Below are 26,966 nucleotides of genomic sequence, written 5' to 3' on the forward strand. Positions count from 1 at the left end.
AGACACATTCAGGCACCAGGAGTTGTCGACAATTCTGCCCCTACCAGGGGCCAAAGGAACAAAGGCAGGTAAATCAGAAGTCTTATTTCAGTTTCGGCCTTGTCCCAGAGACCGAAAACAGAAGGACATCGGGTGAAGTTCCCCCCACCCCCGCCTGCAGGCCATCCTGAGCAAGGGCCCTGGCTGCAGTAGAAACAACGTGGACCTTAGAGCTGCTCAGACTATGAACTGAATCCTGGCTCGGCTCCCAGCTGGGTGCCTTGAAAAGAGAGTTTGTACAATGGGAATTGGGGTGTCTACAACACAGGACCTCGTAGATACTCAATTCTTCTGCCCCCTGCCTGTGCCCTCACCTCCCAGCCCTGCCCCCAAGAGAAAAACTGTGGGTTGAGATGGAGCCTTATATAGTAATGTGCAAACAGTTTGATACAGGGTAGACTTGACTTCCCTCCTCTCCAGGCCCCCTGTCCTCTGACTGGAGGGAAGCTGAAGCTGCTAAAGAGATGGGTAGGATCTCATTGGGGGTGGGGGGTGATGACTGGTGGATAGGAAGTCAGCGTGGCCATCAGCAGCCCCCACCACAGTCTATAAATGCTTCCAGTTCCAGGAGGAATGTAGCCAGAGGTGGTCCCTACCCTTCCCAACCCAGAGATGGGCATTGATTCAGTGTCTGGGATCAGCCAAACCAGGAATGAATCCCATGGTCAACCACTGGGTAGCCGCTGGCTAGCTGTGTGACTGTGGGTAAGTCACCCCCCTCTGTGAACCTCCACCCCCTTATCTGCTACCTTCTGAAGATGGTGTTCTAGTTAGGTGCTGTCATGTCGGAACTCTCCTCAGCCCTGCACCAGCCTCACAATTGTTGTTAGGTCTGAGCCCATCGATGCAGCCACTGTGTCAGTCCACCTTGTCTAAGGTCTTCCTCTTGTCCACTGCCCTGCTGCTTTACCAAGCACGAGGTCCTCCTCCAGGGACGGGTCTCTCCTGACAACACATCCACAAGATGTGACATGAGCTCTCACCCTCCTTCCCTCTAAGGTGCACTCTATTTCTTCCAAGACAGACCTATTTGTTCTTCTGAGCGTACATGGTATTCTCAATAGTCTTTGCCAGCCCCATAATTCAAATGCATCAATTAATCTTAGGTCTTTCTTATTCAATGTCCAACTTTTACATGCATATGAGGCAATTAAAAATGCCATGGTTTCACTCAAGTACTCCCCCAGCACAAAAACATTCTGTGCTGCTCACCTTTCTGACACTATTGCTGAAGACAAAGCGGGTGCATAAGCAAATGGAGTGAAGAAAGCTGATGGTGCCTGTCTAGTAAAAGATAGAGTGTTTGGCTTGGAAGTAACAAATCCCACATGGAAGAAGCACACCAGCCTGTGTGACCATGAGGTGTTGACAGGGTCAGGTATCAGGCATCAGAAGACCCCAAACAAACAATGATATCCATGTGAATGACAAACAATGATATCCATGTGAATGAAGGGGAGCACGGAGTGGAGACCCACAGCCCATCTGGAGACAATTGGACATCCCCTCACAGAAGGGTCACAAGGAAGGGCCAAGCCAGCCCAAGTGCAGGTTAGCACTGATGAAACATACATTTCTCTAGTTCTTTAATGTTTCCTCCCCCCACTATCATGACCCCAGTTCTACCTTACAAATCCGGCTAGGCCGGAACACGCACACTGGTACAGAGAAGAGCTCCCAACACATGGAATCCAGGACAGAGAAACCCCTCAGGCCCAATAATAATGGAAGTAACCATACCAGGAGTGTAGGGGGAGCTGTGCGGAGAAAGGGGGAACTGGTTGCCATGATCGCTGCATAACACCGTCCCACCCCCTGGGTGATGAACAACAGAAATATGGCTGAAGGGAGACAGTGGGCGGGGTAAGATAGGAAAATAATAATAATTTATAATTTATCAAGGGGTCATGAGGGTGGAGGGATGGGAGAGGGAGGAAAAAAATGAAGAGCTGTTACCAAGGGCTCAAGTAGAAAAAAATGTTTTGAAAAGGTTGATGGCAACATATGTACAAATGTGCTTGACACAATGGATGGATGGTTAGAAGAGCTGTAAGAGCCCCCCACAAAATGATTACTGCTACTACTACTAATACCACGGCTTGGGTCAGACACACCAGTAGTCCTCAAAGTAACCTTGCTGTTCAACACTTTAAAGAGGTCTTGTCAGCCGACTTACCCGATTCGATGTTCGGAAGACCCCAAGGAGGGTTAAATGAGAAAATGTCTGAAAACACTTAGCACAGAGCCTGGACCATTTGAAGAGCCAGAGAAGCAATCTGAAGGCAGTGGAGTACCAGTGGTTGATGGGATATAAGGTGGGCCGTCTGATTTGCCTTGAAGGTGGGAGCGGCAAGAAGAGCTACATTACCTCCATTTTCAGAAGAGGAACTTGCTCTGGTCACCACCAGCCGGCCAGCACTTCACACTCACCCGGGAGGAGACAAGCAGCGTGGTGCACTCCATGAAGCCTTCACCTTCCCAACTGGTCCCCGCTGCCCAGAGCCTGGAGAGGCCATCAGCCCAGAGGCCACTCCCTTCTGGAAGTAAGTGGGGGGGGGGGGGGATAGCCAACCTTGCTTTAGCTGCTCTGCCCATGGGGAAACCGGGAAATGTGTTACTTGTTCTAAGCCGAGGAACAGGCTCTCCTAGGGAGAGGAATTCGGGCCTGGAGGTCCAGTCATTTCCAAGGAAGGAACATCCCTGGCATTCCGAGTCTGCGTCTCAGCGAAGGGAGCAGAAATGCTGTCTTTGCTTACCACATTAGTTAAGGTTCTGGTAGCTCTCTGGCCGCCAGCATTCTTCCAGCAAGACAGAGGAAAGCAATTAGATGGTCCTGGGTATCCAGCAGTAAGCCATTCCCCCTGGTGGTACAGCTGGCCAGGCAAACCTTTCCACCCTCGAACCTTGGCGCCACCCCCTTGGGCCTTTCTGCAGTGCTCTCTGGAGATCCTGTCTGTCCGAGAGCCCAAGAGATGGTGAGTAGGCACAGCATCACCCGCTGCCCCATCAGGGAGGCAGCTGGACTCTGGGGTGGGAGGTGACACATGGTGAGTCAGGGGCCTTGATGGGAATGGTCCACTCCCTTCACCCCACTTTTAATACCAGAAAGGCAGGGGGGGGGGACTAGAACACTCCTGTTAACTTTAGGCCTCCAGGAGGGGAGCAGGGGCCAGCAGTCAGGGAAGAGGTACTTGGGGGGTAGGGGGGTTAGGTGGCAGAGCAGGTGGGGTTTGGGGAGGTACCACTTCAACTCTGAGGAGGGCTCCCAACTCTAGCTCAGGCTTCTAGCAAGATAGTACCATCTTCTTCCAGTGGGCTGGAGCGGGAAGTGACGGCGGCGTGGCTGCTACATCTGCAGCATCTCAATGATGTGGCCTTTCGGAGCCTCGGTGTTCTCCGCTGAGTCATGTGGACACTGTCAGGTCTCCTTTGTCCAGGAAGATGGGTGGACTTATGTAGCATGCTTAGCTTAATAAATTTTGGCAGTTTAAAACACACACACACACACACACACACACACACACACACGGTTATGGGCTTAGAAAGTCTGAGGAACTGCGTGGACAGGTCCCAACAACTACAGGGAAAGGGGTAATGATGGGCTGTAAAGGGGGTGGGGAGCAGGCAGGACAAGGAAGATGGGGCTGGGGTGGGAGATGCCAGTCTTCAGAGTTGATGATCCCGACTGTAGACCCCCAGGGGAACAGAGTGGGGATTTCCAAGGACCACTTACTCACCAAGGAGTGGGAGGGGCGCCTGGTGGTGAGGGAAGTGTGTCTGTGTAAGGGTTTTGGCTGCAGCGAGCGGCGAGAGGCTGAATGGGCGGCAGGCTTCCAGAAGTGCAGACGGAGGAGACAGGGCAGTAATAATGACTTGGACACACGGGAGGAAAAAATAGCTCAGGGACAAAGACAGTGCCAAGGTTTCTGGCCTTGAGCGTCTCATAGGACCCGGGGTGAGCGTTGAGGGAGGAAGAAGAGAGGTCTTGAAGGAACTGGGAAGGTTGTAGAGAGAGGGTGGGGGGAAGCCTGGAACCTGGGAGCTGAGTTGAGCTGCTGCTGTTGTTGTTTGGTGCCATTGAATTGGTTCCAACCCAAAGAGACCCTGCACACAACAGAGTGAACCACCGCGTGCCCCTGCTCCATCCATCCTTACGATTGTTCCTGGGCCTGATTGCTGAGCAGGCATCTGAGAGCTGAGCAGGCACCCGGAAAGGAAAGAGAGGGCAGGGCAGTGCTGTGGTAGCCAGCTGGGGTGGTACTAGCCTTCTGGGAATTAGATGGACATTCATGCCCCAAAGCAAAGGGATCTAAGGAGCCCTAGGGCTAGACCGAGAAAGCAGCAAGCATGTGAACTTGGGCCAGTGACTATCACCCAGCACCTCAGTCTTTCTCCCCTAAAATGGGTCTGATGGCACCAGCCCTCTCTACCTGCTGGGCTGATTCTGATACTCATGCAGGTAGCCCTCCATTCCATATGTATTTATTGTTTTAAAATTCTCTTACATTTCATATGCTGTGCCAATTGATCTTGGTGTCACCTGAGATCTCGGGCCTGATCTCCCAAGTCTCGATCCCTCAAAGTGTTTGATTTTGTCTAAGAAATTTTCATAATTGCCCCTGGATCCTCTGCCACATGCACAGATATATTTGTAGCAGAAGTCAATACATATATACAATCTCCCATGCCATATATATATGGATATATGGAGATATGGAGATATATATATATATGCCTGGCTCTCCTCCCACTCTCCCTCCCACACCTGCTCAGCCTCCACATCTCTCCAGACATACACTCATCGATCACAAGTAGTGCAGGTTTGTGATACACACAACACCCTTTGCATAACTCTTGCAGACTTTCCAATGTCGCCCCCTGCTACCACCATTTCTTATTGTATATGGCCTTTCTCTTGCCCCAAGTGTTCAAGTCACCCTCCAGGCCACAACTTCCCCTCCCGTCCTTCTCCTCCTGCCCCCGGGAACCATCAACGAAAGTTTCTTTTAGTGTAGAAACCTTTTCTTGGCTTTTTACAATGCTGGTGTCCTATGACATTTTCTCTTTTGTGATTGGCTCATTGCCCACAGCACCATGTCCTCCAGGTTCACCCATGCCGTGCGAGGTTTCCCAGACTCATGGCATAGGCGTCGTTGTTCTTTGTGTGGTCTTCCACGGTGTGGGTGTAGCACCTTTCACCCTTCCATTGGTGGGAATCTGGCTTCTCTCTCCTTGGTAGAGATCCTGGAACAATCAGAGCTGAGACCCAAACAGCCATCTGCACACCCATCTATTGAAGCACTATTCGCAAGAGCAAAAAGGTGGGAATCGCCCAACTACCCAGAGCTACCTCGTGCTTGTCACTTAGAGTCCAGCACTGTTCTAGGCTCTGAGGCAGCACAGATAAGTGAGGCCGGCAAGAGAGCTGGTTTTGTAGTGCTGTCACTTTGATTTGAGAAGTTGGATGATAATTTCGTGGGTTGTTGGATAGACCCTTAGCTGTCTTCTTAGAATTTCCATAACAATAAAGGCTAAATGTTCTCACATTCTAAAGACAAGTATCAACCACCTTACTAAAGGCAGGATAAATTCAACAACTACCCAACCCCATCCCTTAATTCCAGTCTACAGATGGCAGTGACAGGAGAAAGCCACTGAGCTTTAGAACTATTGTTATAGTGGGGGAGGGGGAGCAGAGGGTTCCCCTTTGAGGGAGTTCCCGGATGCAAACCAGGGAAATGGGGCCTTATGAGAGCTGGTCCTAGAGAGTGGGGACCCAAAAAGAAGGGGAGGCAGGCCTGACTCCCCACAACCAAAACTGGCTGAGCTGCTAGAACTTGGAGGCCCATCCCAGGGCTCCATAGCACAGCAAGACAGTCCTTAGCAGAACCTAACAGGTGAGGATAAATTACACAGTATTGCTACGAAAGCAAAGCAATCCCCAGCAAACAACAAATATCAGAATGTGAAGCTATGGTTTCTCCACATACCCCCCATCTAGGTCTATGGACTTCTGAAGGCAGTGAGTCCATCTCTCTAACTTTCCCAGAGGAATTCAGTATCCTTGGATTTAATTATGTGAAAATAGCAGTCTGGGCATTCTCCAAGGACTCAAATCATGTTCCTTTGAAATGTTCTTTGAGTTTTGGAAACAAAAGAAGTTTGAGAGGGCAAGATTAGGGCTGTAGAATGGGTGAGGTAAGATTTCCCAACAAAATTCTCCTCTGACAGCCCTTGCTCCCCTCAGAGAGGGAGCAGGTCCATTGTCCTGATGGAAAAACTTCCCCGGTGTAACTTTCCTAGTCTTTTTCTCACTGATTCTCTTAAAAAGTGTTTATGATACACTTGTGATCATCCTGTGTTCTTTGGGAAAGTTATCCCTAGGAATCCCCAAAATGGTCATGACCATAACCTTCTGCCTTGAAGTTAATGGCCTAGCAAATCCGCTGCTGCTTTTGATTAGATCTTTTTGTGTGTGTGTGGGGGGGGAGGTATTCTAATGAGATGAAGACACGTGTATTATTGAGTACAGAGGCACTGGAAGAAATCTGTACATAATATGAACTGAGACCCTCATTGCAATACTTTTTCACCTGCTCTTGCATATCTCTAGGGATCAAGAATTGTAGAACTGCATCTTACTATCTGAAGATTTATCACTGTGGAGGTAAAGTTGGTGGTGGAGGTGGTGGTAGTGGTGGTGGAGATGGAGATGGTGGTAGTGGTGGTGGAGGTGGTAGAGGTGGAGATGGAAATGGAGTTGGGTCTGGTGGTGGTGGAGGTGGTGGTGGTGGTGGAGGTGGTGGTGGTGGTGGAGGTGGTGGTGGTGGTGGAGGTGGTGGTGGTGGTGGAGGTGGTGGTGGTGGTGGAGGTGGTGGTGGTGGTGGAGGTGGTGGTGGTGGAGGTGGTGGTGGTGGTGGAGGTGGTGGTGGTAGAGGTGGAAATGGAGTTGGGTCTGGTGGTAGTGGAGGTAGTGGTAGTGGAGGTGGTGGTAGTGGAGGTGGTGGTGGTAGAGGTGGGCTCTTTAACAACTGAGGAGCAGGCAATTTTCACCACTGGTTTGTCTACCAAGGATGTGAGACAACTCACGTGGAGCAGAGGATTCAGGGGATTTTACAAGGTTGATCAGATGGTGCTACATTGCCATAGTGCTGTGTGTGTGTGTGTGTGTGTGATGGTGGTAGTGATAGTGGTGGGGTATAGCCCAGAAGATTGACTCCAGACTCATTGCCAATGAGTTGATTCCAAAGCATAGCGACCCTGTAGGGCAGGGTAGAAGTACATCTGGGCATTGCCAAAACTGTACATCTTTATGTGAGTAGAAAGTCTTGTCTTTCTCCTCGAGCGTGGCTGGCTGCTTGGCACTCCTGACCTTGTGGTCAGCAGCTCAATTCATAGCCACGGCACACCATAGGGCTCCCCAGACCAACAGAGCTTCTCACGATCACACCCATGAAAGAGCCAGGCCATGGTTCCTGCCACAGAAGACTTGCGCCCTCTTCCTCCAACACTCTCCCCACCCTGACTTGGAGGTGCCAATGTAGACAAGGAAGATGTGAAAACTGTACTGGACTTCCCACTCTCCTGAGAACAGATTCTTCAGCCAAGTCAGGGAGAGAAGAGGGTGCGGGGGAGGAAGGGGAGGTTTTAAAAAATCGATTGTGCGATTGCGGTTTTGCCTTGAACAAGACTGAAAAGGCCTCATCATCACCCAAACAAGACAGTTCTTGTGATTTACAGGGACGGAAAAAAACCAAAGACGCTGTCTGAGATGTCATGCCGGGTGGGGAAGGGAAATTCTCCATAATAGCATGGAAAGAAACGCGTGGAGAAAAACAGGACTATTGCCCTGCTTGTCTGTCTTCAGGTTCAGCCAACTCAAGGAATCCGTTATGCCGGTTTAAGTCAACAAACGGTTTCTCAACTCTATTGGAGCGGAGGAAACAATGTGATTGAGAGTGACTTAGGGTGGTGGTGGGGTGAGGACGGTCTGCCAGCCGGCTGCTAGCTCCCCTCGGGGGGTCCCTCTTTGTGGTCCATGGTCATGAGGAGCACCAGGAGGAGCGACCAGAAGGCCCACCCGGGGGTCTCTGTGACACTGGCCCACTGGGGGACCTCTGTCCAGAGGCCACCTCTCCCAGCTTCCATCATCACCACCGACAGGAAGAGGACCAAGATCACAGGAGGGACGGAGTGGAAGGGCCCAGCATGGCAGGTTCCTGCCCACAGGCTACGGGGCGGCGGCAGGTTTCTTCCTCTAGCTGCAGGGCAGCCGAGGGCGCGGCCAGTGCCACCAGAGGGCGCGCGCCAGGCGACCTGCCAGCTGTCCAGCGTCGCGCTGGGACCCAGAGAGGGCAGCTCCCTGGTGCCCAGAACTCGCGGACAGCCGGCGGGCGCCCCCAGCGGCAGGGGCAGGAAGTGTAGGCGCCTGGGGTCCATCCCGCGAGCCCCGTTCTGGGCACGCACGTTTCCTTGTCCCTGCACGACTCCTTCGGACTTTGAGGGCTGCAACCTTGGCCCCCCAACCCGGGGTGTCTACCAGCGATAAACTCGGGGCCCGTGGGAAGTTGCCAGGGGCAGGAGAGGTGGCGCAGGTGCTCCTGCCTGGCCAAGCCCCTGTCCTGTACCAGCCCCTTGGGACAGCTCTGCGCCACCCGCAGATCCTCAGGGGTTAAACCCCCCTCGCCGCCCGCTGGCTTCCCGGTGCCAAAGTGGGTGTTGCTGGAATTCCTCTCTCCTTCTCCAGTAATGAGGGGGCTGAGCTGTCCCTCCGAGGAGGGGGCATGGTGTGGATAAAAGACGAAAAAGCAGGGGGGCGGTTTCCAAAAATAAAAGCCTCTGGTTCCCTTCGGACGGCTTCAGGGACAGGCGGAGGCGCGAAGGTGCAGCGGCGGGCGCGCCCAGCGGAGACCCAGTGGACCGGAGCACCGGGCGCGCAGACCCCGGCCGCGGCCACGCCGCCTCGGACAGCTGGCCAGAACCACCGGCCCCGGGGCTTAAGCGCGCGCCGCCAGGCAGGGTCGGAGCGCAGCCGCCCCGCAGGTCCGCGCGCCGGGCCAGAGCGCGAGCCCCGCGTGCCTGGCTCCCCGCAGCCCCCGGCGCCATGAGGCCGCCGCCCGCCGCCCGCCGTCCCGCGCACGTCCCGCGGACCCCCGGGCGCGCCTTCTGGCCGCTCCTCCTGGTGCTCTTCGTGGGCATGGGCCATGCCCAGAGGGACCCCGCGGGGAGCTACGAGCCGGTTGGCAGAACCGCGAGTCGACTGCGGCGTCCCGGGGGCAGTCACCCCGCGGCGGCGAAGGTGTACAGTCTGTTCCGGGAGCCAGATGCGCCGGGCCCTGGCTTGCCGCCGGCGGAGCGGACGCAGCCGGCCTGGGGGAGCCCCAGAAACCCGGCCGAGGCGGAGGCCAGGCGGCCGTCCCGTGCGCAGCAGCGGCGCCGCGGCCCGCCACCTGCGCAGCGCTGGAGGAGCAGCCCCCTGGGCGCGCCGCAGCCCGCAGCCCGTACCCTGGCCGCCCCGGCGCGGCCGCGACCCCGGACTCCGCAGCGGCCCTGGACGGTGCCCCAAGCTCAGCCGCGAGGGAGGCTCACGGGGTGAGCACGGGCGAAGGGGGTGCGGGGCGCGAGGGCCGGGTCCGAGCGCGCCCCTGGGAGGGGGTGCAGTGGAGAGAAGAGGGGAGGGACCAGGCGGCGAGTTCCAAAGCCACCGCTGGGAGATCTCACCGGCTTTGGAGGAGCGGAGAGAAGCCCCGCCGCCACTCCCACTTTTCCGCCCGGTTCGCTAGGCGCCCCGACGTGACGTCCTGCCCAGGCCACCGGTGCATCCGCCCCTCTAACGTGCGCTCACGGTGCGGCTGGGATGCTGGAGGGAGCGGTAGGGGCAGCGAGGAAGGAGGGAGTCGGGGCGCTAGAAGTGTGGAGGCAGGGGTGAAGGGGTGCTGTTGGTTGCGCGGGTTCTGGGTGGAAGGTGGTGCCGGGGCTCCTGCGCCAGGAAGCAGACCCCTCTCGGAAGTGGCCTGGCAGCAGCGGACAAGAGTTTGGGTGGGGGCACAGGTTGGCTAGAGCTGGATGTGGGGGCGGGGGTGGGGGAGATACAGACCCAGGAACACTTGGGCGGAGCCCTTGCCCCAGAGGGTGAGGAGAACTGGGGGTGTGGATGCGCCTGTGCACGGAGGTGTCAGTGTTCCTCCCCCCACCCCTCCAGTCCCCAACACTTTGCAGGGAAGTTTGCCTTGCCCCTCTCCCCGGTGATGGACTCGCGGTGAGGGGGGAGTGGGGCGGGGGGAGGCATAGACTTCTCACCTGCCCCAGCCCCCCACCAAATCAGGGTTCATCAGGGTTGCGGGACATTGCCAACGTCTTGGCTCTAACAAGTGCCTCCAAAGTTGGAGGGGGGGGGGCACCGCATGCCAGACTGGGGGTGGGGCTGGATGGAGATGCTCCAGATTTGCCCCTGGGGTTTAGTCCACGTGGCCAGCAGCGGGAAGGAGAATTTAACCAGTTCCTCTCTTGAGGAGGATCTTGCGGTTGCACTTGCCTGTTTCCTCCACGGGAACACTCCTCATGGATTTCAGTCCCGTTATCTCCCTGGACTTGCTGAGTTGATGGGAGAGGCTTTCTCTGCCCACCTTCCCGTCACCCTGCTGGATGTCTTCTCAGCACTATCTGACATACTGCATTTGTTTCCCTCTCTCTTTTCTCCCCTCCCTCTCCCTCTCTCTCCTGTCTCCCAACCCGCAGCAATGGAAGTTGCACAAAAGCAGGGACTTTGGCCTTGGCTGTGTCCCCACGGCCTGTGGAGAGTTGAGTTCATGTAGTGACTGTTGAGGCGGTGAATGAGCCCACTACTGCCTACATAGGGACCAGAAAAGCGAGCTTAGAGCCAGGAGCGAGTAGCCCTGCACTGGGCGAGTGTCTTCCTCATCAGCTCACTCAAGTCTTTATGAAGCAGCTGCCTCGCTTACATCCTTTCTGTCCCTCACCTGTGCACGTGCACGTGGATGTATGCTGTCTAATGTATCCCAGCGTAAGGGATGGGAGCCCAGGGACAAAGGCATTGCTTTGGTCGGGAGAATGAATGACTTGGAATCCACTTGGAGAAGTGAGCAGATAGGTACTGATGGGCGTGCCTTCTGGAACCAGAAGCGTCATGTTCAGTGCAGAAGTGGCTGAGGAGCTCAGAGGAAGGGGAGACTGTGTGAGCCGAGAGCTCTGTGTTTGTGGGGAGGTGGGGTGGGGGTCGGGCAGACAGCTGCATGTGGGGAAAGAAAAGGTGGTAGGAGTGAAGTCCAGAGGCGAAGGTCACATGCAGCTGCGGCACAGGCCAAGGGCAGAGATATGTCATTGCGGGTACTGACCCGGGGCAGGGCTGCAGCCCAGTTATGGGGAGCCATAGGGGCTGATCCTGGAGGAGAGATTGGACAGATTCTGGAAACCTTACAAGAAGAGGCTCATAATGTATGCATTTAGGCAATAGTAAGGTGCGGTGAGGGGAAGCTGGTGGCACGTTGGAGGGTGGGATCTGTAGAAGCCACGGAATGAAGTGGGGACGAGCAAAGCGTATCATCACCGGGATGTGCACAGGTGTGGGTACCCATGGGCTGGATGCCACTCAGGCACCTGCTGTACGCAGGTGCACAAAGCACATCTTGCGCAGGTCTTGGCTCCTGTCCTAGATTTTTGTCTGCGGCTTTGATAAAGAGTAGTTTCTGCTGACTCTCCAGCTGGTCAGACCATATCAGCTGGGGAAGGGGCCCAGGGGAAATCTTATCCCCTGGCTTCCTCTACCAAGTCCATTCTAGCCAATGGCTTCAGGCTAGATTGATCGCTTTGGCAGTTGCTTTGTTGTCTGCTCAGGGCCAAGGACAAAGTGCCACCTCCTGGTGGAGCTTGGAACTGCATCACTACCGCTGGGGGATTCTTTCCATTGATCCATTCATTCCACAAATGAGTGGAAGGCTTCCCATAGGACCACAGGGACGTCACAGCGACTAAGAGAGACCTTCCCTGCTCATGGAATTTGCACACCATGGGCATTCATTAAGTTTGGGCTCAGCACTGTCTGGGCTTCACAGTCGTGACCAGAGCAGACACAGTTTGGGGGCACGGGAAACTTAGTCTACAGGGGGACTCTGTGTGTCCCCAAAGTGTCCCCAGCCTCACAGCATGCCACCTTCACAATTTTCCCTCTGCGCTATCTCTCATTTTATTTAAAAGATAACCCCACATATTGGCAATCCTTTTTAAAGGACAGTATTCTGGGTTTTCTCTTTTAATAAGTATTTTCTAGTCTGAATTTTTTCAAGCATACAAACCAAAGCAATTAGGAAGTAGTAATATTCTGTCATATTTTGCTGATATTTTTAGTTAGTGCATGGTTCGCAACCTTCCTAATGCCTCAACCCTTTAATACAGTTCCTCATGTTGTGGTGACCCGCAGCCATAAAATTATTTTTGTTGCTACTTCATAACTGTAATTTTGCTACTGTTCTGAATCATCATGTTAATATCTGATATGCAGGATGTATTTTCTTCTTCTTTTTCTTGTAAGCCTTTTTAATCTCTGTGTAGTACACTGACCTCCACGGTTACGTGTCAATTTGAGTGAATGTAAATTGACAATCCAAATAAATCAGTTTCATTCATGAAAGCATTACTTACATAATAAATATAAATGTAGTCAGAAAGTTCCTGGAAAGTAAACATCAAATGTAAAGACAAACAGTCCATACTGACTGACCCAAGTGACCCTTAGGATGTGTCGAACCCACTGTCTCAAATGGTTTGTTTTAATCGTTTTATTAGGGGCTCATACAACTCTTACCACAATCCATGCATACATCAATTGTGAAAAGCACATTTGTACATTCATTGCCCTCATCATTCTCAAAACATCCACTCTCCACTTAAGCCCCTGGCATCAGCTCCTCATTTTTTCCTCTCCCTCCCCACTCCACCTCCCTCATGAACCCTTGATAATTTATAAATTATTATTTTGTCATAACTTGGCCTGTCCGACATCTCCCTTCACCCACTTTTTGTTGTCCGTCCCTCAGGAAGGAGGTCACATGTAGATCCTTGTAATCAGTTCCCCCTTTCCAACCCACCCTCCCTCCACCCTCTCAGTATCGCTACTCACATATGAAGGGATAATACGCCCTGGATTCCCTGTTTCCAGTTCCTATCTGTACCAATGTACATCCTCTGGTCTAGCCAGATTTGTAAGGTAGAATTGAGATCATGATAGTGGGGGAAGAGGAAGCATTTAGGAACTAGAAGAAAGTTGTATGTTTTATTGTTGCTACGTCGCACCCTGACTGGCTCGTCTCCTCTCCGAGACCCTTCTGTAAGGGGATGGACTTTGGGTCTCCACTCTGCACTCCCCCACTTATTCACTATGATATGATTTTTTGTTCTGATGATGCCTGATACCGGATCCTTTCGACACCTCGTGATCGCACAGGCTGGCGTGCTTCTTCCATGTGGGTTTTGTTGCTTCTGAGCTAGATGGCCGCTTGTTTACCTTCAAGCCTTTAAGACCCCAGACGCTATGCCTTTTGAAGCCGGGCACCATCAGCTTTCTTCACCACATTTACTTATGCACCCACTTTGTCTTCAGCAGTTGTGTTGGGAAGGTGAGCATCATAGAATGCCAATTTAATAGAAGAAAGTATTCTTGCATTGAGGGAATACTTGAGTGGAGGCCCAATGTCCTTCTTCTACCTTAATACTAAACCTATAAATATATCCACATAGATCTGTTTCCCCATGCAGGATGTATTTTCATTGTTACAAATTGAACATCGTTAAAACATTGTGATTAATCACAAAATAATATGTTATTATATTGTGAAATATTTATTTCTAATTACAAATAAATCAAATTTTGTCTTGAAGCATGGGTAACAGTCTTAATGTAACAACAGTAAACTACATTGCTATATTTTGCCACAGTATGCATAAAAAGCCAACTTCGGTGTGAAGGTTGAGATAGCTTCTTTCTCACCAGATCAGCACATCTGCATGTGGGCAGCTGGGTTACTAAGACTTTAGGAAATATGTGTTTTCCGATGGTCTTAGGCAACCCCTGTGGAAGGGTCACTCGACCCCCAAAGGGGTCTCGACCCACAGGTTGAGAACCACTGCATTGATGTTTCTTTCTCCTGTGAATTTGCCATCCTCCCCCTGAGTTAACGCTGATGCTGAATTTACTGATTCTCCCATGTATGCTGGCATGGTACACTCCCAGCACAGTCTCGGTTTTGCATACTTTAAACAACTCTAAGTGATACCATTGTATGCTACCTAATTTCCACAAGTGTCTTCCCCTTCCTCATTGGGCTTTTGAGCTTGAACTACAATTATGCAATTAGACCAAGTGTGTTGTTCGTTATCTAGCATTCCATTGTCTGAATCCACCAGTTTATTTATTGGGCCTCCTGGCTTTGGCCATTTAGGTGAGTTATATCCCCCCCCCCCACCGCCCAATATTACTAACAGTGCTTGACTCATCTTTCTACAAAAATAAATTCTCTTTCAAAGGAAATTTTGTATCATGATCCTAAATTGAGAATTGTGTCACTTGCCATAGAGAGGAGGAGGTAAGGGGAGGCAAAATGGAAACCAGGACAAGATGGCTTAAAATTGCAGCCAGACACCATTGTTTCAGGAAGCTGGACCCAGGGGCAGTCCACCTTGTTGCAAAGGAAGGCAGGCAGCTGTGGGCCGGGCCTCCAAGGGACATGCTCCCAGCTGACTTCCTCCTTGGAAAGGAATCACTCCCTGGGATGCATCTTTAAACCTAAAACCCCTCTTTCCCCCCTCACTGCTGCTCCTCCCACTCTTGGGGAAACACTGAATTCGGTGTGTCTTAAAAGTGACCTTGTGCCAGTCTTAAAAGTACACTGTGGCCCACAAAGAGGAAGGAGAAGGCATCCTGCAGGTTCCCCAGGAAGGGGAGACAGACACAGCCAAGAACTTGAGGCCATCAGCCTGGCATGATCATGGTGGAAAGAGAGGGGGAGGGAGAGGGGGGTAGATGCCATGGGAGGATCGACACAGAGGAGGCAACCTTTGACCCAGAAGTCTTGGCGTAAGCAAAGGGCTTCAGTGGTGACAGAGGAGCAGCGAGAAGGAACAGCTGCAGCAAGGGCATCTGTGATGGCAAAGTTTGTGTCCCAGAAGGTCACTGTCCTTGTGGCAGTGGGTGCTCATGGAGATGAAGGAGGCTGAGGGGGCTGCACAGGTTGGCTGCACAGGTTGGCTTCATGCAAGCAGCGGAAGGCCCGGGGGGTGTTTTAACACAGGACCAGGGTGATCAGGTGTGTCCCAGGTTGCACAGTGACTGTCTAGCTAGATGTCTCCCCAGGGCTGGGCATTTAGTTCATGGTAGCTGAATCGTGTCCCCTGGAAACTCGGACACATACCATCTCCGAGTGGCACCTTCCAGCGAGTCAGAGCCACTGGGCATGTGTCCCAGCGGATGCTGTTATGAGCTGTTATTGGGCTGACTGCAGCGCATGGTGACCTTATGTACATGTCCTTGGCTTGTTCATGTCCCTTGGTGCTGCCACTGTGTGCCCCAGGTAGCCAGGTTCATTTGGTTTCCCCAGTTAGCCAAGCCCTAAGAATGGTTTCCTCCCAACTTGTCACCTCCCTTAACCTCCACTGGGTGTCTGAGTCCCACTTCAGCCCCAGCCATGCTCTCAGCCTGGAGCCTTCCATGCTGGCTTTGCGAAGGCGGGGCCGCAGTATGAGTAGGCTGGGCAGCCTGGCTGCTGCCCTCTCGATCAGCTGCAAAGCTATCCTGAGGGTACTTGGGGTGACTGCTGGCTGGAGGGCTGGGCCTTGCTCCATGACTTCCCTGGCCAGGCAGACCCCTCTGTCTGTGCTCGCTGGGTTCCCATAGGCCTGAGCTCTTAGGAAACGTCTGGGCCATGCAGTCCCTTCGAAGAGACCTTGTCTCCGACACAGAGACAGTGACTTGCAAATGGAGGGGGCATTTCCCCCCTTACACCAGGACACACACTCAGAATCCCTGAGCACAGGGACTAGCCCCTGCCCCCCACCTGTGACTTGAAAGGGAGGAGGTCTTCACAGCTCTGGAAGCTGCTAGGCAGCAGCCAGCCCTTCCAGAGGGCCAGGTTGGCACAGCTTGGGTCGCTGGTGCATTCTGGGTGCTCCCTGGGAGGCAGCTCCCCACAATTTTGGGCCCAAAGGCCAGGCACGGGCCTCAGCTTTTGCAAGCAGCAGGAATTTATTTTGAATTCTTTGCCAAGCTCCAGAAACCACACAGGCTTTGGGGGCCACTCAAATGTCAAGCAAACTCCTAAGCGGGACCAGATGCTTACCACGCTGGTCTCTGTTTCCAGGGATGGCCACCCTGCTCTGTCCTCCCCTCTGCCTCCCTATGCCTCCTCTAGTGGCAGTGGTGGCCACTGGACAATTGCTGGTGACATTGATGGGGTCAATGAGGCCAGAGCCAGGCCCCTGCTGGACCAACAAGCAGTCCTCCTGGGGTCTTCTCCAGGAAGAGCCCTTCTTGGGACATCACCTGGCCTACATGTTTGGGTCTTTAGCTGGGCACTCAGGCCTACGTGGAAACTGCTGGTATGCAAGGCATTCTGGGAGCATCTGACCTGGCCCTGGGCACTCACCAGACAGCAGGATCCTGGAGACAAAGGGCGGTGGGTTGGGTGAATGGTCATAGTCTCACATTGGTGCCCTGAATGCCATCACCAAAGAGCCCATTCACTCCCTGCCACGAGAAGATGCTAACTCATAGTGATCCCACAGGACAGGGTAGAACAGTTCTTGAAACGACCACTCTTAATATGGGAGTAGAAAGCCTCATCTTTCTCCCTGGGAGCAGCTATTGCCGTTAAGGTTCTATCAGGCTGGCTCCCCTCCAGCGACCTTACACACAGTGGAACGAACCCCTGCTCGTCCTGCCGCATTCTCACGGTTGTTCCCATGCCTGAGTCCATCGGTGCAGCCGCTATGTCGGTCCATGTCCTTGAGGGCCTACCCTGATGCACACTGTTCCTGATTTTAAACTGTGCACTCTTCTCCTTTTCCATTCCCACAGCTGCCGCTTGCTCTAGATGCACGTTCCTCAGGAGCACAATGAAGTGGTTAGGAATTCCCATTCTTAAGGTTATCCATAGTTTGTGATGATCCACACCATTGGGTGCCTTGGCATAGTCAATATAAGACAAGGAAACATCTCTCTGGTAGTCTCTGCCTTGAGCCAAGATCTGTCTGACATCAGCCATGCTTTCCCTTGTTCCACCTCCTCTTCTGAACGGGACCTGAACCTCTGGCAGCTCCCTGTCTAAGTACTGCTGTAACCGTTGTTGGGCACTGGGCTTAGACCAGCGGTTCCCAACCTGGGGGTCGAATGACCCTTTCACAGGGGTCGCCTAAGACCATCTGAAAGATGGTCTTAGGAACCGAGGCACCGCTCCTCTGTCCGTCTCCAGGCAGGTCCGCCCACATGCAGATACGCCCACACACAGGGTCTGCACAACATGAGGAACTATTGTAAAGGGTCGCAGCATTAGGAAGGTTGAGAACCACTGGTTTAGATTGTCTCAACATGTCCTGCAGCTTCTCTGGGATGTCAGCGTTTGCAGGGTGGTTGATTGTTGGCGTGAGGCAGCGGAGTCGCTGGAGGTTTTGAACTGCTCACCTGGAAGTTATGAGCCTACTGTGTAACCAGGGTGCCTTTGGCCACCACAGTAGCCTTTCCCCCAACCAAACTCACTGCCATTGAGTTGATGCCGACTCACAGAGACCCTATAGGACAGGGTAGAACTGCCCCTGTGCGTTTCCAAGCGTGCCACTCTTTTTCGGGAGTAGGACGACCAGTCTTTCTCCTCGGAGCAGCTGATGGTTGGAACTGCTGATCTGGCAGCTAGCAGTCCAGCGTGTGACCACTGTGCCACTCCGGTTCTCAAACGAAGAGAGCCTGTTCACTCAGCCGGGGCAGCTTGGCCCGAGGTCCCAGGCTCCTCTTCCCCCCTCTTGGCCCCTCGCAAGCTTGCACAGCAGTGCTGGGGGCCTTGTTCTTCAGGCGGCCTCTCTGTCTTCCATGCCCCGGTGCCCAGGCACAGTTGTTGAGCGGCAACACCTCTGTCCCTACGCCTGTTTTGAGCCCCCGAATGGTATAACGGGTGACTGCTGGTATGATGGTATAACAGCTGCTGGGCGGCTGGAACTTCCAGTCCACATAAAGGCTCCTTGGAAGAAAGGCCTGGGGAACATGGAAATCCCCCAGAGCGCAGTTTGAGTTGGACACACCTGGGTTACCAGGACTGCGACTCTCAGCACTGGTTGAGGTAGTTAGTTTATTGTGCCAACCTGGCCGATAAACACATGTGGGCTTAATTGAAGGGTAGAGGGATAAATGGCTCAGTGAGCCTCGCCTTTCGAGTTCTTGGGTCTCTTGCTTTGTGATGGTCGGACCAGGGTGCAGCTGCGTTAGCCAGTTCCCTGCTTCAGCTGGCAAGGCTCACTTCCTGTAAGACATCCCTGAGGAGAAGCCTCATGGACCTACCCCGATGCAGCCCTGGGTGCTGGAGCAGCCGTGTGGAGACCCTGCCAGCGCTGAGATGCTTACATGCTCACTGACTCAGCTTTCCTCCTGCAGTCGGCATCATTGTGTGTGTTTTGTGAGATAGAAGAGGACTTTGTGGATTGGTGTCGCACATATGGGTTAATGTTGGACTTGTGGGCTTAGGCAGCACTGGGTTGGGATGTGTTCTTGATGTGCACTTACTCTTTATATAAAACTCCATTACGCATGAGTTTCTGTGGATTTGTTTCTCTACAGTACCAGACTAACACACCGGTGAAGACTCTCCCAGTGCGCCCTGCAGCCTCTCTGGGACGTCAGCACTTGCAGGGGGCTTGTTGTGGGCGGAGAATTAGGGCGGGGTTCTGCTGTGTCCCATTGCAGTTCTCTGAACTTCTCCCCCTTGCCCTTCTGTCATTGCCCCGCTCTTCATTAGCAAGTTTGTGTGCTTCCTCCCATCAGTCAAGGGCTTTTTGAATCATCGCAACCACCCAGTTAAACCCAAACCAGACTCACTGCTGTCCAGTTGATTCCGACTCTTAGCGACCCTGTAGGAGGCCCGGCGGTGTACTGGGTCCCCGATGGGGCTTTCTCCTCCCATAAAGAGTTAATCTTAGACACTCACAGGGCAGTTCTCCCTGTCCTATAGGGTCGCTAGGAGAATGATCCGGCTAGGCAGGCATTGCTATTTCTGTGTTACCGATGGAGGGAGTGACGTGGAGAGGTTACCCTTATTCCTCAGGAGCAGTTGGAGGATCAGAGTCGGTAGTCTGCCTGAGGTTTGCCTGACCCCAGAGCTCCTGTCCCTGCTCCTGCCTCCTGCAGCCCAGCCTCCTGCTGGTTCCCGGGACCCTGCCTGTCCTGGGTGGCTGGGGTTCTGGGAGGGCTTCTATGAATGTCCCAATTCTGATCATCCTTGGGCTGACCCGGTCTGCTGACCCCACAGGAGGAATGTCTGCGGGGGACAGTGCTGTCCGGGATGGACGACGTCCAATAGCACCAGCCACTGTATCAAACGTGAGTGCTCCCTTCCCCCATCTGTCCACCTGTCTGCTCGGGGAGGTGGCCAGCCGTGGGGACTCCAGAACCTGGACTAGAACCGTCGTCCCAGTTGCCTCCTGGGACACACCGAGAGGTTAGAGGTTCAAGTCCACCCAGACACACCTTAGAAGAAAGACCTAAGGCGGGGGTGGGGTAGTTGTACTCTGACACACCCACATTACGATCAGCTGGGCAGTGGCCACTGTTGCTGTCTCCAGGGTCCCTAGGTTCTGGTGCCAAGTGTCCAAGTGTCTTACCAGCCATGTCTTCCTGCGGCTCCCTTCCCTATCTGAATATGCTGAACTCATGACTCCGGAGACAGATGCCTCCCACGGCCACTGCCACTCTAGTTCCATATGCAGGGATGGCAACTGGGATTAGTCCATTAGTAGTGCGTTGTTTGTAGTAGTGCGTTGTTTGTTTTGTTTTGAGACTAGCTACCAGCCGACTGCTTCTATGTGCCCTTTCTCACACCACCTTCGACAATCCTACAAAGCAGGTGCAATAAAACCTCCGATCGCAGGAACCTGTGCAAAGCAGAACCTGGCCGAGGAGGAGAGGGGAAACATTTCTCATAATACATAGCTCTAGCAAAGAGCGAGAAAACATGCAAGGCCAAGGATATTGAAGCGCCCCCATCTCTCTCGGGATTTCGTGGTTAGCAAACGTGGCCACACCTCTGTGTGGCCGGAACTGGGGCTGGTCCCCAGTAGTCGGAGACTGGCTTCTTCTGGAGCCTAGACTTCCTCCACACTTGGAGTGCTGAAGGAACCCCAGGGACCGCTCTTTGCTCGGGCTTCCTGAGTCTTTGTGGCAGTACCCGGGGATGCTGCCTGATGGTCCCTCTTGTGTCTGCAAAGCCTCAGTGCTGCCAGGAGCCCTTTCTGCCTCCAGGCCTGCGTGAGGCTTCCACCGCCGTAGTGCAAGGTGTGCGACAAGATCTGGGGAGCTCCCCACATGGATTGGTTGTCTGCTGAATATGGGACAGCTGGGGTGCACTCATTTCTGAGGGATGAGACCTGGAGACACCTCCTGGCCCTGCCCCTCTCCCAGTCTAAAGATGTAGTCCTGGTAGGGCCATGCGTCTCCACCTCCAGATGTGGAAACCTGAGTCCTAATAGCAAGCCCATCTTCTGCCTGGAAACTGGTTCCTTTTCTGGGGAGCTGGATCGGGGTTGGGTGGGGTGGGTTCTCCCGTGTCAAGCCCTCCTTGCTTGGGATTCACTTAACTCACTGTCACCGTGTGATTCTGACTCAGCGACCCTATAGGGCAGGGTGGAACTGCCTTTGTGGCTTTCTGAGGCCGTAACTCTTCATGGGAGTAGAAAGCCTCATCTCTCTTCCGTGGTGGCTTTGAACTGCTAACCTTGTGGGTAGCAAGCCAACTGTAACCCACTGCAGCACCAGGGAGGGCAGGGGCAGGGAAACTTGATCCCCGTGTCGGTTTCAAGATGAAAAAGTGAGCCCTGGAGCGGGACGACTTGCCCAAGGTCACACAGTTCATTAGAGGAGGAACTGGGGCTCAGTATCAGCTCTGACTGGCTCAGCCGGTATGGGTGGTTTTATAAGAAGTAGAGGCTCCAGGAATCAGACCTAGACACGGAGAGGTTTCAGAGCCTCCCTGAATGATTCTAGGCAGGGTTGAAAACCACTACCCAGGCTTTTGGGTCAACCATACTTACTCTTTGAGCAGGGCCGTAGGGAACTCTGGAGGCCTGAGGAGGAGTTGGGGCGGGAAAGGAGAGGAAATGTGAGCTTGCTCTGCTCCATTGAGTTAAGCCTCTGCAGAAAGAGAGCGTTAGCCAGTGGAGTGTTGAGTTCTGAAATGAAGCTGGAGCCAATGGCTTTAGACAGGGTGGGTTTCTTCCCAGCTGCCCGAGGGGCCTGGCAGGGCTTGCCATCCAGTCTTGAGGGTGCTAACTTGCTTGGGATTTTCCCAGTGTGACCCTGCCAAAACAGAGTTTCTGCAGTGGAAACTCAGGGCTGGGTGAGTCTGCAGACTGTCACAACACCAGTGCATGTGTGTCCAGCAGGGTGCTGCCCCAGGTTTGGGGGTGGGGGGTGGGAGCTGCCAGTTCCCATGGGAATGAGACTCAGCCCTCTCACCCCACATGAAGGCTGGAGGCCCTTCTGGAGCAAACTGCCAGTGGGTGCCCACCTCTCCCACCCCAGGTCAGCTTGCCCACCCCATCTGTAGACTAATTTGCAGATCCCTATGCCACTCCCCTGTTGTTATATGGCTGCTAATGAGCCTAATGAGGACCACGTGAGCTGTGGGGTGGTAGCCTGGCCCGGGCCAGGCGCTCTGTGCACAGCTCTGGGAAACATGGGGCTCCTGGCTCCCCATCCTGTCAGCTGGCATCCCAGCTTCCCAGCGGCCCTGCATCTCCCTTGCCCCTCCCCACAGCTGCCCTCCTGGCTGAAGCAGAGACTGCCAATGCCAGGGAATGCTTAGGGGTGTGGCCTAGCAGTTTCACACATGTGGGTGCCTCCCGGGTGTGACACGCCCCTGCTCTTCCCCCCCTTTGCCAGCTAGGGCCAAGAATGAAGTCGAGTTCTAGAACCACATGGAAATGCAGCCTGTCCCCTGGTTGCTCCCAGCCCAAGTCTGCAAGGAGAGAGATGGTCCTCACTCTGCTACCCAGCCCCCTTCCCTCCCCTGCTCACCTGATTGATCCTGGGTGACTGGAACACACCAGTCCACCTGCCCTCTCTCCTCCCTCCTGTGTGGCCCTCCTCCACCCCAGGGAGTCCCTGTGTCTGCTCATGCCCATCTCTGGTGGGGTCTGGAGCTGGTCCGTCACCTCCTCAAGCAGTCCTGGTATCTGCCTTTCCCTCTGTGACTCTGCCAGCTCTCCCATACGATTTATGTGTTTATGCTGACTGGGGCCTGCTGGCTCGTCTCAGCCGAGGACAGGACAGACAGTAGGGTGTGGGGTGACCGTGGCCTGTGTCTAGCTGCTGCTTTTGGAAGACTGTCCTGTCTTCCCAGACTGGCTCATCCCCATTGCTACCCCATCTCCCTCTCTCTCACACACATACACTCACACGGAGGCTTGGGGGTGATGGTGGGTGGGTGGGGGGCTTCTTCAGGCTATCATTGAGGTAGGGAGTCTGTAGAATTCTTTGGTTTCTCCTTATCTCTGCTTCGATGCTCGGACAGCTACTGTTCTGGGAAGGGCAGAATCATCCTCGCAGTTGGTGAAGGACTCCACAGACCGGGTTCCCACCACAGGGGGCAGTCAGGCACATGGTGAGGAGCATGTGCTTAGGATGCTGCTGGCAGGTCCACAGAGATGCGACTTTGAAGCCCAGCTCTGTGTCCTTGGGTGAGTGATGGGCTCTCTCCGAGCCACGAAGCCGCACTTGTGAAATGGGCCATCATAGGCTGCAGTGTCCGAGGATTCATGGCCACACCGCTGTAGAGTGCTTCTGGATGCTGTTCTAAGCCTGTCTCTTGTTCAGATTTAAGCCTCACGGCAACGCCATGGCTCGACTGGAGTTTTATTCCCACGAACTGGGGAAATGAAAGAGCTTTGGTGGCGTGGTTATGCACTGGGCTGCCGACCGCTCCCAGGGAGAAATAGGAGGCTGGCTGGCTCCTGTCAGCCACAGGGGCAGTTTGACCCTGCCCTGTGAGTCAACATTGACTCGATGGCAGGGCGAGTGAGATCGTTTGTTCATTTTGGCTCACCGAGGAGGTTAACGATTTGTCCATTCCAGACCCACTGCCATCACGTCCATCCCGACTCGCAGTGACCCTCCAGGACAGAGTAGACCTGCTTTGTGGAGTTTCCATCCTTCCCCTGTGTGTGTGAGTGGCCGATCTTTCCATTTTCAGCTGAGCGCTTAACCCACTGTGCCATCGGGGCTCCGCTGTCCCACGTCACAAGGCAGAGCCAGGCTCCCCGAGCCCGCGTCCAGGGGCTTCCTGCTTTGCTCTGTGCAAACTGTGTGGCGAGCCTGGCACATGGCAAAGTTTGCTGCTAATCTGACTTCTAGGTGAAGGAGACTGCTAGATCACCTGGGCTTACGTGGGGGCTCCACTCGCAAGTCAGGGTGCGACCTGGGGCAAGTTGCTGAAGTTCTTGTCTGTAAAATGTGGCGCATATGAGCCCCTCCTCACAGAGTGCCCTGGGAGGTAGAGACGAGAGAATGCAGACCGAGGGCTCTCTGCGCTCGCTCGGCAAACGTTTGGCGCTGCTCTCGAGGCCAGGGCCTGCATCCCACTGCTCCCGCAGGCAGCTCCGTGCGTACGTGGTTGTTGGCACGGTGTTAGCTGCTGGCAGTTGGCCCTGACTCATAGTCACCCCACACATGAGAGAAGAAAAGGCTGGCCGGTTTGCACCATCTCCCGAAGGACTGAGATGGGACTGAAGTGGCCCACTGAGTTTTCTGGGGGCTGGTTTTTGGGAGCAGAGACCCAGGCTTTTACCTTTTCATCTCTCTCCGTCTGCGGACTCTGCTGAAACCAGTCCAGCATCATAGCCACGTGCACGCCTCCTCTGAGAACTGCATAGCAACTGTGCATGAAGTGGGACACTGGCCGGGAATCGAACCCTTGTCTCCTGGAGCCATAGTGGCATACGAGTTGGACTACTATCCACAAGGCTGGTGGTTCAAACCCACTAGCTGCTCCAAGGGAGAAAAGTTTTAAGAAAATGAGGTTGTCTGCTCCCATAAACTTCACAGCCTGGGAAATCCACAGGGTCGGGTCTACTCTGTCCCTCAGGCGCATTAGGAGTTGGAATCAATGCAGTGGCCGTGGGTTTGGTTTTCTGGCTCTCCTGCTGAGAAGGTGAGAATTCCACTGAGCCCGGATATATGCACTACTACCGGGTCCACTCCACAGCTGTCCTGAAAGTTCTATCAGCCCTTCCAGGAAAGTACTTGCCATGCTCAGGGGGCCCTGGAGATGTTGACCCAATGACTCCAGCCTGCTTGGCCCAGAGTAGGCGCCATGGTAATGTAGTGGTTACCCTGTTGGGCTGCAGTGCACCTGATCGGCAGTTCGGAACCACCAGCAGCTCCTTGAAAGAAAGAGTGGGCTTTCTACTCCCTGCTCGGGAACCCACAGCGGGTCACTGTGAGTCAGCACTGACTCAGTGGCAGTGAGGGTTTTTTTGTGTTTTGTTTTGTTTGGTTCTTGGTCCGGACTACCAGGTGGTCTTGTGAGCACCCAGGTGGTCATTGGACCTTCTTGCTCAGCGTTTCTTCTAGTCCACATCCTGTGAGGTCTGTCTCAGTCCACCGGACCTGGCCCCATCCTTGACTCCCCTGAGGGGGTTTATCTGGCCCTGTATATTCTGGCTCTGTAGTGATTTATCCCCAAAAGGAAGGCCAAGCAAGGTTTGTGAGAACCCCAGCGTTGGAGCTAGCCTCCCCGAGTTCCCATCCTTCCTCCACCATGCCTCCATCTGGTGCTCTCAAGTACCTCTCCTGACCTCGCCCGGTCTGTTTCAGCATCTGTCCAAGGAGGGTCAGAGTAACGTGTTCCTAGTTCGACATGGAAGCGGTGAGTGCAGAGCCTCAGAGAGAAAGTGCATGACTTTCACTACAGAAAAGGAGCCGCGTTTTCAGGTTGGTTCTTCTCCCACTGGTTGGGAGCGACCAGGAGCCTGTGGGTGCCTCAACTCTGGATGAAAAGTCCCACAAAACTCCTAGGAGCCGTGGTGGTGCAGTGGTTAAGTACTTGGCTACTGCCTGAAAAGACAGTGGTTTGGGGCCACCAGCTGCTTGCTCCAGAGTAGTCTTTTTTCCAGAAAGATTGCAGCCTTGGGAATCTCTCAGGGAGGTTTTCTATTCAACAGGGTGGCTCTTCAAGGGCAGTGAGTTTACTGGTTTATGGAGCTCGGCAATTCGGCAGGGAGTGGTGAAGGGGAAGGTGAGAAGTGGCCAAGGGGATTAGTTATATGATCTCAGTGAAGACCCACCTAAAACAAACGCTTCAGTCCCAGCAAGAGACCCTCCCTCGGATGCCAGCACAGGATGGCCCCTTAGATGGCCCTGGTGAACAGGTGTGTGCTCCCCTGACACTCTTCGTCTAAGAAAGGCCTGTTCCCAGTAGCTATTTGGTTCCCACCAGTCTGACTTCCACCAGTGCCCTGCCTGCTGTACACACTGTGTGTTCGCTGTGTCTGCTTGGTACATGCTTGTTCAAGGACTGCATGGGTGACTGAGCCTGTGGGTGGCCTGACTCCCTGCCCTTCTGGGTCCCTGGGTGCTTTGTGGTATCTGTTGCTGGCTTCTACATGTCCGGCTTCCCCTGAACTTCCCCTAGGTCTTCCAAATACCCCACCCTAAAGCGAGGGTCAGTGGGAGGCAATTCCAGCAGTCCAGCCACCATCTTGTGACCCAATAGTTGGTGGTTCAAGTCTACCCATCAGCCCCTCTGAAGAGAGGTCTGATGATCTCATTCTTTAAAAACAAAGTAAAAGACAAACACTGGAGACCTTGTGGGGGCAGCGCTGCTCCTATTTGACACGTGGGGTCAGAATGAGTTGAAGGCAACTTGTTTTGTTTGTTAATTGAGTGTCAGCAGACTCCAGGCCAGACAATTAGTATGTGATCACAATAAGAGCAGCCAGTGATTTCTCCATGTCAGACCATGACACCAAAGCCTCCCTGGGCCTTCTGAGGTTCCCATCAGGCATCTCTGTCCTGGCTCTCTCCATATCCCTGGCTACCGCCTCTCCTCCATCACAAGGCACCACTAAAGGACTTGGCCTTGGGGCCTCTCCCTTTCTTTCTTGCTGCATCACTCTCGGAATGATCTAATACATTCCCCTGGATGTAAACATCGGCTCGCCGCTGCTGCCGGCAGCCGCCCAGATTTACATCTTTCTCCAGACAGACCTCCCCTCCAACCTCCAGGCTCCAGCGGCCACATCTGTACCAGAGACCTCCCAGGCCTCCCACGCCCTGCTTGCACAACACAAGACTTGTGACCTCCCCCTCGGTCCATTCCCTTGCTCTGGTCTGGTCTACCTCCCTGATAACTGAGCCAGATCCTCGGAGGGGGGTGGGGTGGGGGGGTGGTGACCTGCAGGCCCCCTGCTTGTTTTTTTTTTACTGCCTGCTGATCCCTCCCCCTGCTGTCACCCTGGCCTTCTGGATCTCTCTCCATAAATTAGATCATCACGCAGCTCTGCTTGGAACCCTTCGGCTGCGGTGTGTCAGACCCCGTCCGGCTCTCCAGCCTCCTCTCGGCACTCTCCCCCTTGCTCCCCGAGTCTGGTCTGGTGCCAGGAATGTGCCGCCCTGGGGCTGCTGCACACACTGGAGCGTCTCTCTCGCTCTCTGTTTGTCTCTCTGG

General features: G+C 54.0%; 1 protein-coding gene and 1 long non-coding RNA gene across 6 annotated transcripts in view; both read left to right on the forward strand.

The window, feature by feature from the left end:
* Window positions 1-2,669: 2,669 nt before the first annotated feature.
* The window catches only part of LTBP2 (latent transforming growth factor beta binding protein 2), a 126,379-nt gene continuing 102,082 nt past the window's right edge, over window positions 2,670-26,966 (forward strand). For 3 of the 5 annotated variants that reach the window (XM_075532426.1, XM_075532425.1, XM_075532427.1), the window contains exons 1-2: window positions 9,004-9,630; window positions 19,557-19,627. In XM_075532426.1, the coding sequence (XP_075388541.1) occupies window positions 9,143-9,630; window positions 19,557-19,627 (559 nt within the window). In that variant the 5' untranslated portion in view covers window positions 9,004-9,142. Of the gene's footprint in view, window positions 3,015-8,892; window positions 9,631-19,556; window positions 19,628-26,966 lie in introns of those variants that run through there. The other 2 variants (XM_075532428.1, XM_075532429.1) reach the window with 2 other exon arrangements.
* On the forward strand, window positions 4,711-8,805 carry LOC142426867 (uncharacterized). The gene is made up of 3 exons (XR_012779764.1): window positions 4,711-5,360; window positions 6,653-6,706; window positions 7,907-8,805. It is a non-coding gene; the product is annotated as an uncharacterized LOC142426867 (long non-coding RNA).

The sequence above is a fragment of the Tenrec ecaudatus genome, chromosome 14 (genome assembly GCF_050624435.1).
Source record: "Tenrec ecaudatus isolate mTenEca1 chromosome 14, mTenEca1.hap1, whole genome shotgun sequence".
In the NCBI taxonomy this organism is placed as follows: domain Eukaryota; kingdom Metazoa; phylum Chordata; class Mammalia; order Afrosoricida; family Tenrecidae; genus Tenrec; species Tenrec ecaudatus.